The sequence below is a fragment of the Egretta garzetta genome, unplaced genomic scaffold (assembly GCF_000687185.1).
Source record: "Egretta garzetta isolate BGI_Z169 unplaced genomic scaffold, ASM68718v1 scaffold617, whole genome shotgun sequence".
NCBI lineage: Eukaryota > Metazoa > Chordata > Aves > Pelecaniformes > Ardeidae > Egretta > Egretta garzetta.
In genome coordinates, this window is record NW_009260188.1 from 371059 (window position 1) to 387645 (window position 16587).

At 37.5% G+C, this 16587-nt stretch overlaps 1 protein-coding gene across 1 annotated transcript in view; it reads left to right on the forward strand.

Annotated features, from left to right (window-relative positions):
• Positions 1-16587, forward strand: part of TNPO1 (transportin 1) — a 61315-nt gene that overhangs the window by 26574 nt on the left and 18154 nt on the right. Inside the window, exons 4-11 of the mRNA XM_035897520.1 lie at positions 2734-2840; positions 3966-4099; positions 6089-6170; positions 6885-7007; positions 10460-10578; positions 13064-13124; positions 13779-13947; positions 16040-16192. Of these exons, the coding sequence (XP_035753413.1) occupies positions 2734-2840; positions 3966-4099; positions 6089-6170; positions 6885-7007; positions 10460-10578; positions 13064-13124; positions 13779-13947; positions 16040-16192 (948 nt within the window). The remainder of the gene's footprint in view (positions 1-2733; positions 2841-3965; positions 4100-6088; positions 6171-6884; positions 7008-10459; positions 10579-13063; positions 13125-13778; positions 13948-16039; positions 16193-16587) is intronic.

Consider the following 16587-nt stretch of genomic DNA (forward strand, 5'->3'; position numbering starts at 1 on the left):
GCGTCCCTGTACTCTTCCCAGGATGCCTGTCCCTGCTTCCACTGCCTGTGCAGTTCCCTCTTCCTCCTTAGTTTGACCAGCATCTCTTGTCTCAACCACGCCGGTCTCTTCCCTTCTTTGCCTGATTTCTTACACCTAGGGATCGAGAGCTCTTGCGCTCTGTGTATCACATCCTTAAAGATCTGCCAGCTCCATTCTGTTCCTCTGTCCCTGAGGACCGTTTCCCCGGGAGTCCTTCTGACTATGTCCTTGAGGAGCTGGAAGTTTGCTTTTCTAAAATTCAGAGTCCTGACTGTACTCTTTGTTCCTCCCATTTCCCTCAGGAGCATGAGCTCTACCAGCGCATGATCACTGCAGCCCAGGCTGACTCCGATCTTGACATCTCTGACGAGCTCGCTTGCATTGGTGACCACCAGGTCCAGTATCGCATCCCCTCAGGTAGGGGTGTCTATTACCTGGCTGAAGAAGTTGTCCTCAATGCATTCGAGAAACCTGCTGGATTGCCTACATTCAAGAAACCTGCTGGATTGCCTACAGCTTGCCGTGTTGGTTTTCCAGCAGATGTCAGGGTGGTTGAAGTCCCCCAGTAGGACGAAAGCCTGCGAGCGCGAAGCTTCCCGGAGTTGGAGGAAGAACACTTCATCCGTTGGCTCCTCTTGATCTGGCGGCCTGTAGTAGACACCAACCACCAGGTTCCCTTTGTTGCCTCTCTCTCTGATTCTTACCCATAAGCTTTCGACCTGCTTGTGGCTATTCTTCAGGGTCAGCTCTTCACACTGTAGTGATTTCTTAACGTAAAGGGCAACGCCCCTGCCCCTCCTTCCTCGCCTATCCTTTCTGAACAGCCTGTAGCCGTCAATAGCTACATTCCAGTCATGGGATTCATCCCACCAAGTTTCCGTAATAGCAGTCAGGTCGTAGCTTTTTAGCAGCATGATAGCTTCCAACTCCTCCTGTTTGTTTCCCATGCTGCGTGAGTTTGTATAGAGGCATCTCATCTGAGCTGTCGGCCTCGTCACCTCAGACATGTATTGTCTGAACTGCATGCATCTCTGTTGCAAGAGGCAGTGGCCTCAGGTCACTTCTTGCCTATGCATCTGGAAGTACTTTCTTCTAAGTTATCTTGTTTCTATCTGTGATAAGCCTTTTGGAGGAATGTTTAAAGTAGTTTTCAAATAGTCTTTCCTCAAGCTGTGAAAGCTTGCAACTGTTACAAGTATAGCCAGACCATTTGTCATCCTGTGAAACCACTTCTAGGACCTTGAAAAGACCTTCAACCGACTCTTTTCCAGAACTACCTACCCCTTTGAGATCTATGATATAACTTCTGTCACATTAGTCCAAAGGAATTCTGGGAATTCCATTCTTATGTTTGTTTCTGAACTCACATTTAGTCTACAAACAAACCTGTGACAGATCTGAGGTAGGGAGACAATTTTGCAATTTAAGTCCTTTGTCTAGGAGGCAAGAAAATATTTTTATTTTGTTCAGCTTAATTGAAAAAAGTAAATAAATAAGATCCAACAACAGTAAAATAAGTATTTTCTATTAATGCATCTGATATTCTTTGCAGGACCATAATTTTAAGGAGAAATGCAGTGTTTAAGACTCCACAGATCTCCATAGGCTTTTGGGAATCTTTTCTGTTCAGTTGCAGTTATGAAGAGAACTGGATACAAGCTGCTGCTGGAGCTGTAAAATTGTGGTTTACTTCTATCTTCATTTTTGCCCTGTCTTTGTGGGTTCTCCAGCCTTACTGCATCAAAAGAAACATGATGCAAAATATCTTTTAGTTACTGTGTGTCTTGTCCAGAATGTCCTTTGCTCAGTAATGTTTCCTTTGTTCTTGTGTATTTAACAAGAATTTTAAGATTTTATTGCAAAGAAAAATTACATATTGTGATTAGCTCAATGAAAAAGCTTAGGGAAACTTTTTCCATCACCTGCTACTTGGGAGATTACTAGTCGTAGTAGTATTAAGTTTTTCTGTGTTCATTCTCATTAGAAATAACTGTCAGTAGCATAATGGATTATGCTACTTGTTCTATTTTGTCTTGAGGCGAAATGGACTCAAACAAAGTCAGTCCTAGTTTATAAGCAGCCTTTCCTGTTCCTGCCACCTAATCAGTTTTTCCGGGATTTCTATATGGGGTGGAAACAGAATTAGTGACTCTTTGGGCTGACCTGTTTTTTGCTGAATGTCAATCAGCAAGCCCCTACAGCTGATCACTGGATGACCTGCCATAGTGTGTAAGCTCTTAGTAGGTATCTCAGTCTTGGAATGTGTTGTTAGCGTACTGGTTTTATACAAAAAAGTTGTGAACACATAACTTACCACTAGGTTGCAAGTTTATTGAATAACAGCTTCCCACATTCATGCTTTTGACTCATCATAAAGAAGAAGTGACTTGAGGTGGGTAGTCTATTTTACCGGAGGTCAAGATTTGAACAGCGTTTAGTAAATTTAGAGCCAACGCTGCCCTGCAGTGCTTGGACACGATTATTTCCTTAACTGGTGTTACTTTTGTGCTTGATTTCTCACAGCTGAACCCTTCATGGTAGCAGGAAGGAACAACCCTCCTGTGCATTTCAAAGCCTTTCAAACACCGTTCTTCTTTTTATGCTTGCCAGTTCTTAACAGAATTAATCTGTGAGAGGAGAAAAATGAGAAAAATTGGTATGAAACATGTGATGATGTGACATCTCTTTCCTTCATCCCTCTGATTCCTTTAGGCATTCTGATAACAACCATTGCCTCAAAAGGGGAGCTACAGAATTGGCCTGAACTCTTACCAAAGCTTTGCAGCCTGTTGGATTCTGAAGATTACAATACCTGTGAGGTAAGAAGACTTAGAGAAAATAGATTTTCATCTGGATTTGATTACTTTTATCTCTTTTTGTTGACACTGTGTGTAGTAGTGTGTGTGTATACGTGCATGTACATTGTCCTCAGAGAACAGTGGCTCAAATTTGATACTTTTTCATCTGCCTGCATTCTATGTTCTTACTGGTCATTCAAACAAACCTGTTTTCTTTGCGTAAAAGCAGAGTAAGACTGCAGATGGGTAGTTGTAGCATCTCAGCTGAGAAATGTCCTGAAGTTACCACTCTGTGATGCTTAATATTTTAGGCATCATCAAGCATCATCAGCTGACACTGAATTTTCTCTTACTTAAAAGTAGTGTGTTCATTCTTCTTGTAACTTAATTTGGAAAAGCTATCTATCATTCCTATATCAGGGTGAATCATTCCTATATCAGGGTGAAATAAACTGTTTTGTTCAGTATGTATGAAGGAAAATAAATACCAACTTAACTCTTTTAAACTATGAGGAGAAAAAAGGCCTTATCTGATTTTAAAAAAAAATAAATCTGTGATCACACAACTTTAGTTACTTGATACTGTCTACATAAAAGTGATGAAGCATTTTGTATAAAATAGTTCTCAGAAATAGGATAATGTTCCAAGATGCCGTGCTGTTTTATAGTGGTTTAGTGCTGCTTTCTCAAGGAAAAGAGGAAAACACTTGAAAATTAAATTAAAATTGGCCATCATATCCAGACTTCTGTTTTGCTCTACAAAAAAGCATGAAAGGAAACGCGATTATATATGTAATTAAATTGGATACTTCTGTACCTTGACATTTATGTCTCAAATAAGAACTAGGTTTTAACCATTTTGAAAAATACAATTTAATAGATTAGCATTGAATGCTAAAATTAAAATTACCACTTATCCACTGACTCACCCAGCTTAGGAGCTTATGGATGCCAGTATAAAGTGCTTAAATAAAAAGCCTTTACAGATGTTTCAGTTTAACTCCATATTTAGTTAGCTGCATTTACAGTGTTAACTATCAACATTTACTGTGTTGTGCTGAATTTACCTGTTCTGTACAAAACCTGATGTTTTGCTTTCTTCAGAATGTGAAAGAAGAGAGGGGTTTTTTCTTTTCTCTTAAATAGGGTGCGTTTGGCGCTCTTCAGAAAATATGTGAAGATTCTGCTGAAATTTTAGATAGCGATGTATTGGACCGACCACTCAACATCATGATACCTAAATTCTTGCAGTTCTTCAAGCACAGCAGTCCAAAAATAAGGTAGGTTTAGGTGTTGTAGTACAGTTGCCTGTACTACATGAGCTGCAAGGTTTCTATTTTGTAGATCTGTTTAAAACATGCTTAGATTTTTTTATACGGTCCTGCAGAGGTTCCATGCATCTGTAATTTCTGTGTTTATCTACTTAGTTAATACAACAATCTCACCTCTCTATACATCTTCCAAGTCTACCATCAGCGTACGATTTTGAAAATCAAACTGTTTCTTTTAAGTTTTTGCATATTACAAAAAATTCAGTGCTGTGGTTAGAACTTAATATTCTGATTAGAAGGAACAATTTTGCATTCATTTCGTAATGACTTCAGCAATGGGAGAGGCAAAATATTTTTGCTGACAGTAGTGTCTGAGTTCTTGCAGAAATTTTTTTCTGTTTTAACTTCACCAAAATTCAGAAAGCTCTTTATCTTTCAGCTGAATCAAGTTAAGTGGGCTCATCATCTTTTCACTGTAAAAATATTAGGTTCTCCAAAGTAAGCATAGGATAGAAGAAAAATTCCAGAATTAAATTGTTATTGCTAGTATTTATTACAAAGAACAGTAGCTTTTACCCAGAAATGAGCCAACAGTGTGCCCTTGCCACAAAGAAGGCTAATGGTATCCTGGGCTGGACTGTTGCCAGCTGGTTAAGGGAACTGATCCTTCCCTTCATCTTCCAGGTGAGGCCACACCTGGAGTACTGTGTCCAGTTCTGGGCTGTCTAGTGCAAGAGAGACATGGACATAGTGGAGGGAGTCCAGCAAAGGGCCATCAAGATGAAGGGCAGAGAAGGGACTGGAGCACCTCTCCGATGAGGAGAGGCTGAGAGAGCTGGGACTGGGGCATCTGATCAATGTATGCAAATGACTGAAGGCAGGGTGTAAAGAGGGAGGGATCTTAAAAGTCTTTTCCAACCTAGACGATTCTACAATTCTACAACTTGGGAGTGGCAGTTCTTTATTGCCAACAGTAATAGATGGTGAAGACTAAGAGGAAGAGTGTAACTTGGAATATATCATGATAGGATTCAAGTAAGATCTAGTAACTCACTTAAAATAGATGCACAGTAAGAAAAACATAAAGCATGAACTTGCCCTTGTGGAAAGCTAAACTTAATACTTCTTTGGAGCTGGGACAGATGGAGAAAAACACGCTTTTTTCCTTACCACATTATAGAGTCTTTCACTTCTTTCCTATGCTGCGGTGTTTTTGGCTTTGAGAAACCAGTTTCAAGTTTAAATCGTGTTAAGAGACAACTTTTGAATAATGTTCTATGAGACAGTCTTCCAAAAAATGTCTGAACAGCATAGAAGTTTGGAGTTACATTAGTAAAAATACTTGAATGGATCTTCAAAGGCTTTTACAGGTAGTTTGCCTTGTGCCTTTACTTACAGAATTTGACTTTTGTACCTCTAAGAATGGAAAAGACCTGTAAGTAATGGCTTTGCATGAAATGGAATAGAAGAACCAAGGCCTCATTTTACTATGTTTCTACCACAAGTATTTTAGCATGTAGCCTGCTACAAGTGTATGTGTGTGTTCCAAGCTACAACTACATTGTTGACATGTATTGGTCTCACTAAATACCAGAAATATTGCAAAGGCAACTGGATACTTAACAACGAAGAAGGGTGTACTAAAATTCCACCATGTTGATTGGTATGGAATTGTTAATACCTGAGAAGATCAATAATAATAACATACTCAAAAAGAACATCCTTACATACTGTTTGGAACAAATATGCCGGGGTAGTCATCCTGCTCTGGTTTTTATTTACTGAATAGTTTTTTAAAAAAAACTTATATCAGCGTATTAAGGTGGTACTCAAAATGTTGTTTAGTAATTTTGCTTGGCAATAATATAGACATGCAGATTTGTTCCCTCTTGCCTCTAGAAGATGTTTGGAAAATGTAATTTGCTTCCTAATGTTTTTGATGCCCATGTACAATTTAGAAAATGTGTTTAACTCGTATTTTAATTGTACCGTTTGTAGGTCTCATGCTGTTGCTTGCGTCAATCAATTTATCATCAGCAGAACTCAAGCTCTTATGTTGCACATAGATTCTTTTATTGAGGTAGGTGTGCATTCTTGGTTGCGGGGTTAAGTCTAATTACATATCTGATTTATCAAGAGTTTTGAATTGTTTTACAACTGCCTCCAAGCCCGAATTCTCCATTTCCAGTTGCTCATTCTTAGCTTCAGTCCCCATGGATTGAAGTTCATTCTGTATGCTTGTGCTCAGAGTTGATTAGTTTAAGTACTGTCCAAGCCCAGAAAAATAGTATTTTGAAAGATGCTTGCTCTTTGCAAGTAGAGGAAATTCTTATTGCATAAAGGTGTACAAGTAATGATAGCAGTCTGTCACCTACCTGTGTAGTATGGGAATCATCATGTCACTGAGTCCATCTGGATCACTGAATACTGCTATTGAACATGGATTAGAAGGGGTTATCAAGAGTATTTGATTTGTTGCTGTTATGTACTGACAGAGTTTTCTGGCTTCAGAACTTCATTTATGTTTATGAGGAAAAAAAAAAATCCAGGAAATACTGTTCTTGTGCCAATGCTAATATTGCGCTGTTTTAGTTATGTGTATAATACACACTGAGATTCTGAAGAGTTAATTTGCTCAACCATATATCTTTAAGAAATAAAATGGTATTCTGAAGTGTGGAGTAGGAGAGTACAGGAGTACATATTTGCATACTTTAGTTTGCCAGTAATGTCAATTTAAGTACAAGCTAAGCAAATGCACTGAGGCTTTTCAACTGGTATTGCTTTCCAACAGAATCTTTTTGCACTGGCTACTGATGAGGAGCCTGAAGTGCGCAAAAATGTTTGCCGTGCTCTGGTAATGTTGCTGGAAGTTCGAATGGATCGCCTGCTTCCACTTATGATTAGTATAGTTGAGGTGAGTCTCATTTCCCAGATTGTGTGCTGAAACCTGTTTGGGATTGCAGAAATAATAACAAATAAAAAGCTTCTGTCAGAACAGGTATGTTACTTTTGCACTTGCCTACTCTTCATTTTCCTTCCAGATTGAGGTTGCGAAACTTTTCTTCTTAGCTAATTGCCAACTTGGCATTGTGTTTGATAGCAATGCATATGACAGTTAGTTATTCTTCACTAAGTTAATTGATCCTGAAATGGCTGGGATCAGCTATACTACGGAGCAGCCAAGCAATGCTTGACCCCCAGTGAGAAGATCATGTTAAAAATCCAGTTCTAGTGCTGATACTGCTACAGTTTATACATTGAAGTTGTCACTTTTTTTGTGTGTGTTGACCATAACAAGGATCAGGCATGTTATTTTATATAGCTGAGATGCTCTTTGAGCTACTAACGATATTGCCTCCTATTGCATTCAGTTGCAGAGGTTGATGTTATTTGACAGTTCTTTACCATTCTAGATTAGTGCAGACTTGTCTACCAGAGGACCAGGCAGCTCTGTTTTCTTGCCTACCCAACTGTTTGATCTGTAATTTCCACATATCTGAGAAATACCGGCAGTTTCTAGGTAGCGTTTACATATACTACTTGCCAGACCGGAAATATAGTGAAGATCAGAATGTTTCTCATACACATTTCATGTGGACAACTGGGTCATAACCCAATGTCAAATTCCATAAGGACTGTGTCCAGACAACACAAAGGTGTTAAGGTTTTTTTTCGCTCCTGGACTCAGGCATTAGAGATGCATAAACTTGAGGTGACCCTTGACAGCCTTGGCCTGCTGTCTAGTCTTCCTATATGTTGTATGGAATTCCATGACACCAGTCATGGCAGACATGTTCTCATATTACGTAGGACAAGCAAGGATTGTTGGTACTTGGTGGTGGTTTTTTTCTGTTTGGTCAATTGAGAGGTTTTTTTGGGTTTTGAGAGAGAATAAAGCTTTGGAGACGATATTGTCAAGAAGTGATAACTTCTCTGACTCTTTACCCTCCTAAAATCAGTAGGGAGCTTCTGGACTTTGTAGATAGAAATGATGTCACCAACCAGAAAAAGATCCAAGATTGTATTCTCATTGTATCTGATATTTTGCTCTTGGGAAAACTATTACTAGGCTTCCTCTCTACAAGACAGTGATTCCCTGTTTTGTAACAAAAAGTTTAGACTTCTTTTCCCCCCCCTCAGTTTTGGGACTAATGTGTACTGTTACTGATTTCCCCAGTTCTGTATACATCCTGGTATGTGCAAATGTAATATCCCAGAACTGATTATTGTTCAGCATTCAAATGAGTCAGGTTTTGCATCTCTGAGGCTTTAATACCTCCAAGATGATGGCTACTCAAAGTGAAGAAACTCTTAAGAGAGAAATTTGGGTCTACATGATTTTCTTTATGCTTATGGAGAATCACTTTTTAAGTAGTTAAGAATATTAATGACCCTGTAGTGATTCTAAGATGTCTTGGTGGTTGTCATACTTTTGAAGCAGACAGGTTTAGTATTAACTTTCTTGCCAAGTATCTGGAGCATAGAGGAATGGCTCAGTTTGGATTTCATTAGAGTTTTGAGCGGTTTTTTGCCTGAGAACTTGATAACACTTCAGGAGCAGACCAACCTAACATTTCACTTACTAGATTGCGCTTGTATGCTTACAGAGCATATTTAACCAAACGTGGCTCCAAAGATCTTTCTCAGTAGAAATCCTGAATTTTGCGTCCTGTTGCTTTCTTCAGATAAAGGCATGTTTGTTAGTGCTCAAAGGATGTGTTCTTCTTATGCTTTGTGTGTCCCATTATTATTTTCTTGCTGGTTTGGCTTAACAAGACTTAACACAATATTGTTTATGTTACAGAGTACACAAAACTGTACTGAATACTCATCCTGTGCTATTTTGTAGCGTATTGTGACAAAGCAACAATTTGCATTGCCTGAAGTCAGTAGAACTTAAGTACTTTTAATGATAAGCTATAATTACAATTTGGCATGGTAATATAAAAAAAAAAAGCCTTCAAATACCCTTTCCACATTTTGCTTTGTTACTAGGATCACTGGTTTTGCTATGATTTCCAAGCTGTGTATATGGCTATCTTACACTCCTGAGTGTAAGTAGCCTTTTCAACCTGCTGCTTCATGGAGCATATAGTATAATACTTAAAATGGATACTTAAAGAGGAAATGACAGCATGAGGGGCATCTTCAGACAAATTACTTTTTGTCATTCTGTGTTTGTCTTCCTCACAAATAACAAATCCACAACAAAATAGTGGATTTTCAAGCTCTCTGGGGGAAAAACACCAAATATTTTAACTTAAGGTGTGTTAAGCAAGCCTTGCTTGCAATGAGTAGGACATTTTAACTTTTCCAAGCTACAATCTGTTAAAAACTTGGAATAGAGCAGTATTTCTGTTACTGTGAGTTCTTAATTGCAATAGCGAACCTTTAGGGAAAGCTTGCAACTTAGTGCAATGCTGTAGGAAGGGCCGTGTTCATGACAAGTCTCCCATCTCTGAAATGCATAAGGATAATAAAGGTTCCCCCATTCTATTTAATTCTGAGAATAAAATTGTATTCTGAAGCAACTGAAGAGGGATTTCTTTTGCTCTAAATCTGTGTGTGAGGAAAAGTAGCTGCATGGACTTTCATGAGGTTTTCTAAAATGAATGGAAGAACCAGAAGTTTCAGAAATCAGGGCTGACGTGGAAGAATGCAGAAAATGCTATTTTGGAAGTTGCAAGAGTCTTCTGTAAATAGTTTTGGTAGTTGTGTATAAAAAACTGATGTAGTGGTAGTCTATTTGGACATTTTGTTTATATTTTGTTTATTTTGATTATTTTTGATTGAAGGAGGATTAAATTTTAATAGCAAGCTTAAAGATTTGATACTGAATCTCTGAATTACTGTTCATGCTAGAAGAATGTGAGAATTTTTTATTTTTTCCTTTCCTTCCTGTTATGGGTTCTGTTTACTTACATCTTGTCAGGTAATCAACATTTGGAAGGGAAGGTTTTTTTATGGTACTGGACATAAAAAGTATTTCCATCTTATTAAGGGTATAGTTGCACCTTTTTATTCAAAAGTGCAAAGGGGGAGTAAAAAGTTTCTTAAAAAAATCTCACAGGAAACTGCTGTTTATTATCTTGGGTCTCTGCACTCTCTTGGTAATAATATTCTCACTTAAGCAGTGAAGAAATTTAGAATCTGAATTACCTAGCATTAAGAAAGAAACTCTCTTAGCTTATTCTCAGTATAGCCTTAAGTAGTCTCTTATGTCTGTTTCTTCCCTTCACCCCAAAGAAACAAAATTGCTATGGTAGCGTAGTCTGGCTTTGCAAATCTGCTTTGCAGTGTTGGTAGCTGCTTCTGGATGCTTAAAACTTCTATCTTACATCAGTAATTTATTTTTATATTGTGTAGTACATGCTTCAAAGGACCCAGGATCAAGATGAAAATGTGGCTTTGGAGGCTTGTGAGTTTTGGCTGACCTTGGCTGAACAGCCAATTTGTAAAGATGTATTATGTCGCCATCTTACTAAGTAAGTATTAAGAACTACAACTCCTGTTTATTTTGAAATAGTCATCTTTAAACTTCAGTTGACTTGTTCCTGGTTACTCCTACAGAGACTGTGTCTAGTTTGCAGTACACTCAGAAGAATGTGGCTAGTTCTTGTGCATAGTAAAAATGGCCGTGGCAGAGTTCACTAAAAAGACTTCTGAGGATTTCAGACCCAACGAGCTCCAGAAGCAACCTAAACTGTGTCAGTGTGGTGCTTTACCTCAAGCTTAACCTTAAGCTTCAGATGAATGCAAAGATGTGCTAACTTAAGCTCAAACAAACATCTCCACATAACATTACCTGTAATATCTGGTGTACCATGAACATGTTGTCTTGACTACTGCTGATGTAAGCATCTCTGTGCAATGCTTCTATGTGCATAGTCGTGCAAAGGGTTCCCCGTTTTTATAAAGAACATGACAAAATGGCATGATATTACTTGGATTTAGGAATCAATTTTATATCAATTGCTATTGCAATTTTAACTTGAAGGAAGCATGTAAAATGCGTTCCTTCATACTTCTGCAGCCTGATAGTAGTTTAAGCTTCAAAAACTATTTTTTGTAAGTTTCAAAGTTATCCTGTGCCTCAAAATACACATCTTTGATTGGGAATGAATATCCATGTTTGAGACTTAATCATCTGCATGTCTGCAACAGTGCTTATAACTTTTTTCCAAACTAATCTGAAGTCTTTTGCAATAGGAAATTAATTCCTCAGTGTTCCCAGTAAATGGATACTCTTTTTTTTTTCCTATATATGTAGGTTTTTGCAATTAACTAGGGCAGTTCTCTCAAGATTTGACTGGAAGAACAGAATCACAGACAGAAGAGATGTGTTCTTCTCATCAAAATAAACATTATATATCTGAAGCTATTAAAAGAAGAATCAGGAAAATTTCAGTTTTCATAAGAAATTAGAAAGTAGAGTATTGAGATTAAAACGCCTACTGTAGCAGTGGAAGAGTTGAAAACAGGAGAACCAGTGTTCTGAGAAATAATTTTTAAGTTTTAAAATGGTTTTAGTTAATTCCTATTATTGTAGCTCAGAAGTCAAAAGAATGACAGCACAATTCTTGAGTCTTGGAAGTGAAAATCAACTCTGTCCCAGCTGAAACCAGGACACCACCCCCTTCCCAACAGACATGTTTATACTGAGAATAACAGTAGTTGCTAACTTCTAGTTAGGAACGAGTGTTATTAAACCTCTTTTGGCCTACATGAACATTGCACTGCAACAGTGTCATACTCTTTTAAAAAAAAAAAATAAATAAACTTACATTTCTAGAAAAATAAGTAACATTACATTTCTCTCATCTTTCAATGTTTTGTTTGTTGAAAGCAACTTATTTGTTGGCAAGTCCTGTTTGACTAGGGACTTTGCCAATATTTGATGATAATCTTAGGGGTTTTTTTACATCAGTTTAAAAGTGGGACAAGATCTTCTAAAAACCTGCTCATCTGGTATCTAACATCTTGTTCCATTTTGCTCCTGTGGGTTTCTGATAAGATACATAGCTTCTGCATACTTCATGAAGCATGCTGCAGAAATGCCAATGAATTGGTATTAATGTGAATACTTACTAGTCCTTCATTCAAAGTTCAGAAGGTAATGTGACATTGCGATGTGTGAATATTATTGCTGGCCTGGTACCTTCAAAAACAATACTCCTCAACTGCAGAATATGGGTTAAATGAGGTTGAGTCTATCTCTGGTGCTGGGTCAGTCCATGGTGATTTCATTATTAGCTTGATTTGACTTGTAATACATATTTTTATGGATTTTTTTGGTGGAGAATGGTTTCATGTGAAGTATTAGACTTTTTTTCCCTTAGTACTTTTTTTAGCTGTACATCTGTACAGTTAGAGTCCCATAGCCATAACCAGTTTTATAATGATAATACAGGTTAGTTAAGATATCTGCAATGTTGGGGACTTATCTTACTGAAGTAATCACAAAAGGATAGGAGGGCATTAAGTAGTTAAGCTTCCATCTTTGAGTAGTGGGGTAGAGTCTTCAGCCATAAGTAAAGTGACAAGTACTATTGGTGAGAGCCAGCTTAGTTCTTGTTTATGATGCATATTATGGGAGTTTGAATTCTTATTGAAAATATTGAGACTTAATTTCTGAAAGGTGCTTCAGAATAAATTCATATGAAGAATATCTGTTTTTTAAAGTTTAAAACTCAGTTGTGCCATCTGGCTACCTCTAGTTAAAAGTTTGTAATTTGAAATTAACACTTTTTCAGATTACAAAGTATTGATGAACCTTACAAAATGGAGCTTGGTAGTAGTAGTAGTGTTTGATATCAGACTAAGGTTTTTTTGGTTGGTTTTTTGGTGTTTTTTTTTTTTTTAATTTTGGGTTGGGGGATGAGGATTACAACCAAAATTATGGCCCAGGTAACTGAAAACTGGCTTGCTTTTGTATGTGTTATTTTGACACGTATCGATATTTATTTGCAGGCTGATACCTGTGCTGGTAAATGGTATGAAATATTCAGAGATTGATATCATTCTGTTGAAGGTGAGCAGCAATTTCTTTTACTCTGTAAGACTGGCTGGCTGGCTTCTGACCTGTAAATCGGAATGATTCAGATCAGAATGGGCAGATCTGGTCTACCATCTGTTCAATGGAGAATTAACTTTCTGGGCAAGGTGTGCTGTGCCAAATACTAAATGCAACTGCTGCCATGCTTGTTGGAGAATAATCTGTGGGCTTTCCTGCTTTGCCCCATCCCCTCCCATCCAATTTAGGTAGAGCTGGGATACTATTACACATGAACTATCGCAACAACGCAGCCTAAAAAAAAATGTTCAGAATTAGTTCTAATGCCTTCTAAACTGAATACACAGCTTTTTCCATTGCTAAGTTTTAGAGAAATTCTGGTATGCAGACATATTCTATCACTTCTTTTTTCTATTTCATTCCCATCAAGAGTAATTTCAACAAGAAGGGTACTTTGTGCGGGAGCTTACCCCTCTTGCTTCTATCTTTCTGTCATTTTTCTGGTAAATATGGCAGCAGAATGCAGGAACAATGCCATTTTTAGTTAGCTGGGCAGCGTAAGTGGGATGTGAATCTTTATAAGCATATAAAATCTTGAACTAAAACTATATCCTTGACTTCTTTGAGCAATATAGTTGGAATAGTTTATCTGATAAAACATTTTGATGACAGGGGGATGTTGAAGAAGACGAAGCTATTCCAGATAGTGAACAGGACATAAGACCTCGTTTTCATCGCTCACGGACAGTGGCTCAGCAACATGAAGAAGATGGTATCGAAGATGCTGCTGCTGATGATGATGAACTTGATGATGATGATACTATTTCTGACTGGAATTTAAGTATGTCAAAGTAATGTGTAAAATGTTTTAAAATAGAGCTACTTGCGTAATACAAGAAACACAGTAAAAAAAGAGGACTTTGTGTATAGGAATACTGGAGCTTTGCTTTTGAATACAAAAAGAACTATGTGCTAACATAACTGGTAGATGGGGTGGAGAGGGAGTCTTTCAGATGACACTTTGGCTAGGTAACTGTATTGGCAAAAGCTAGCCATCTGTAGGCTTATTTCAAATATGGCAGATCGAGCTACAAACAGTTACTGGATGCAATTCAACAGAACTTTTGGACTTAGAATTTTAATTCTACAAGATAATAAAAATCATGTATCTCCTGTTTAACTGTAGTTTAGAACAAAAAAAGCTCCTAAGCATTAATAGCTGGAGGAAGCTTAATAATGCTTTCTTTTATTTCAGTCTTCTCTCTAAAATTGGTTTGTGTGTTTCATTTTGGGTTGTTTTGGTTTGGGTTTTTTTTGACATGTGAATGTGCTACTACTGCCAGCCATTACCAGTAGCTAATTTCTATGTGAGGAACTTGCTTCTGACCAGAATATAGTACTTCAGTTATGAAGAGAGGAGATAGCTGTGAGGAAACCACAGTTCTGATGGCCTGTGTATGGGTCATAGGACCTTTAGGCCAATAGGTTATGTCATAAGGAAAGAAAAAGCCACAAACTGATTTTTAAGCTCAGCAATAGAAAATAGCTACTGAAAGGCTGACAAATCTGACCTAAATATACTTTGCAAGCAGCCTTATGTGGCATGATGTTTTGAGATTTGGACACATCAACGTAATTTTTTTTTTCTTCCAAGGCCTTGAGTTTTCACAATAGATGAATGTACCTTGAAACTTATGGCCAAACAATTTTGAGACATATCTGAATTTTTTTAATTATTATTATTTTAATGAACGCAGATATGCTTGTTTCCATAAAGTCTCTTTATAAAAGAAGTATAGTTTTAGATTCATAATGTTTTTCTTGTTATTACTGTGTGTAGAGATTGCAAAATGAAATACATATTTTCTGAAAAAGTAGCTGAAATGACAGAGGGTGCCCTGTGGTCCACTGTTTTTATTAAAACAGTGAAGAATCGAAGGTTGTCCAGGAATGGTGGCCTGAAAGAGCAGAACAGTTAAGAAATCTTGTTGACATATGTCATCTGGACTTGAGAGAATTTGGATGATCTGAAAATCAGAATTGTGTGCCCTATTTTTGATCCAGTGTTCTATATTTGACTTCCAATTTGAACAGAGGAAGCATCAGCACAGCCTGACAATTAGCAACATTGCTTACTAATGAGACCAGTGGGATCCTTTATGACAGATCAAGAAGGAACTGAGATCATAATAAGCAAAAAGTGCAGTATAAATTCTGTCATATGAGCATTCTTTATAAAACCACCGTAGCATTATTTTTTCTAGACATGACAACACCACAGCTGAAAAACAGAGTAAGGATTTCTGAATTGTGTTTTGCAGGTGTTCCTGATTTTTATTCTATGAGCTTTTGTTTGCTAAGAATATGGGATTAAAATTTTCAAACACATTTTGAGGTGTTCCTCTTTATACTGTTTCATCACAGAATAGGAGTAAGGTATAAAATCTCAGAGCAGAGGCCAGCAAATTCAGTGTCTAAGTTGGATGATTTTGCCTTTTTTTGCTTTGAGACATGGATCATGTTTAAGCATTTTCTTTTGAATCAAATGCCATTTCTCCTTTCTCCTTAGTTTCTCCAGTGTGTTACATTCATGTCACAGACCTTCCCCCTTTCTTAGTGTTATGCCATCCTGATACCATGTAGTGTATATAATGTTGCAGTATAGTGGTGTGGTTCCTGTAAGTGTGTGTGTTAATATCACCAATGTAGAAGTCCTTTCAGTGGCTATTTAAGTGCTGAAAAACTGGCTTTCAGAGAGCTGTAGCTTCGCACCAGAGCACAGTGGATCACTGTGTATTGTAATGAAATGGAAGTATCTTTCTTCTTAATGCCCTAAGACTCCACTGGCAGCTCAAAGTTAAAATGAGGATTATATTGCCTAACTACAACTGCTTGTGTAATAAGCAGAGATTAATACTGTTAATTCCCCTCAGGGAAATGTTCTGCTGCTGCTCTAGATGTCCTAGCCAATGTATTTCGTGATGAACTTCTGCCACACATCTTGCCCCTTTTGAAGGAATTGCTCTTCCATCCTGAATGGGTAGTTAAAGAATCTGGAATCCTTGTTCTTGGAGCAATTGCTGAAGGTAAGGTAACAGTGCATATCAGGTTGCTGAATTTTTGATTGGTTCTAAGTTCTGTGATTCCTTCCGGGTGAATTTACTTATGCAAGCAAGTGTATGTCCTTAACTGGTTTCATTTTGGTAATTAATCTCAACATCTACTGATTGGTGACTGCAGTTATTTAATTTGTTATTTTCAAATATGTGCATGTTTGGGAAGGTTAATAGATAATTTATTTCTCCCTGTCTTAACTCTGCAGCATATATTTGTTGGTCTCATGAAATACTACCTTGAATTTATTGAAGACAAATATGCAATAAATTTCAGCCTTCTATTTCATTTAAGTATTTTCAGACATGGAAAGGACCACTAGTGTGACGTCAGTGCCCTGAGCTTCTTTTTGTGGATGGTTCTCCGA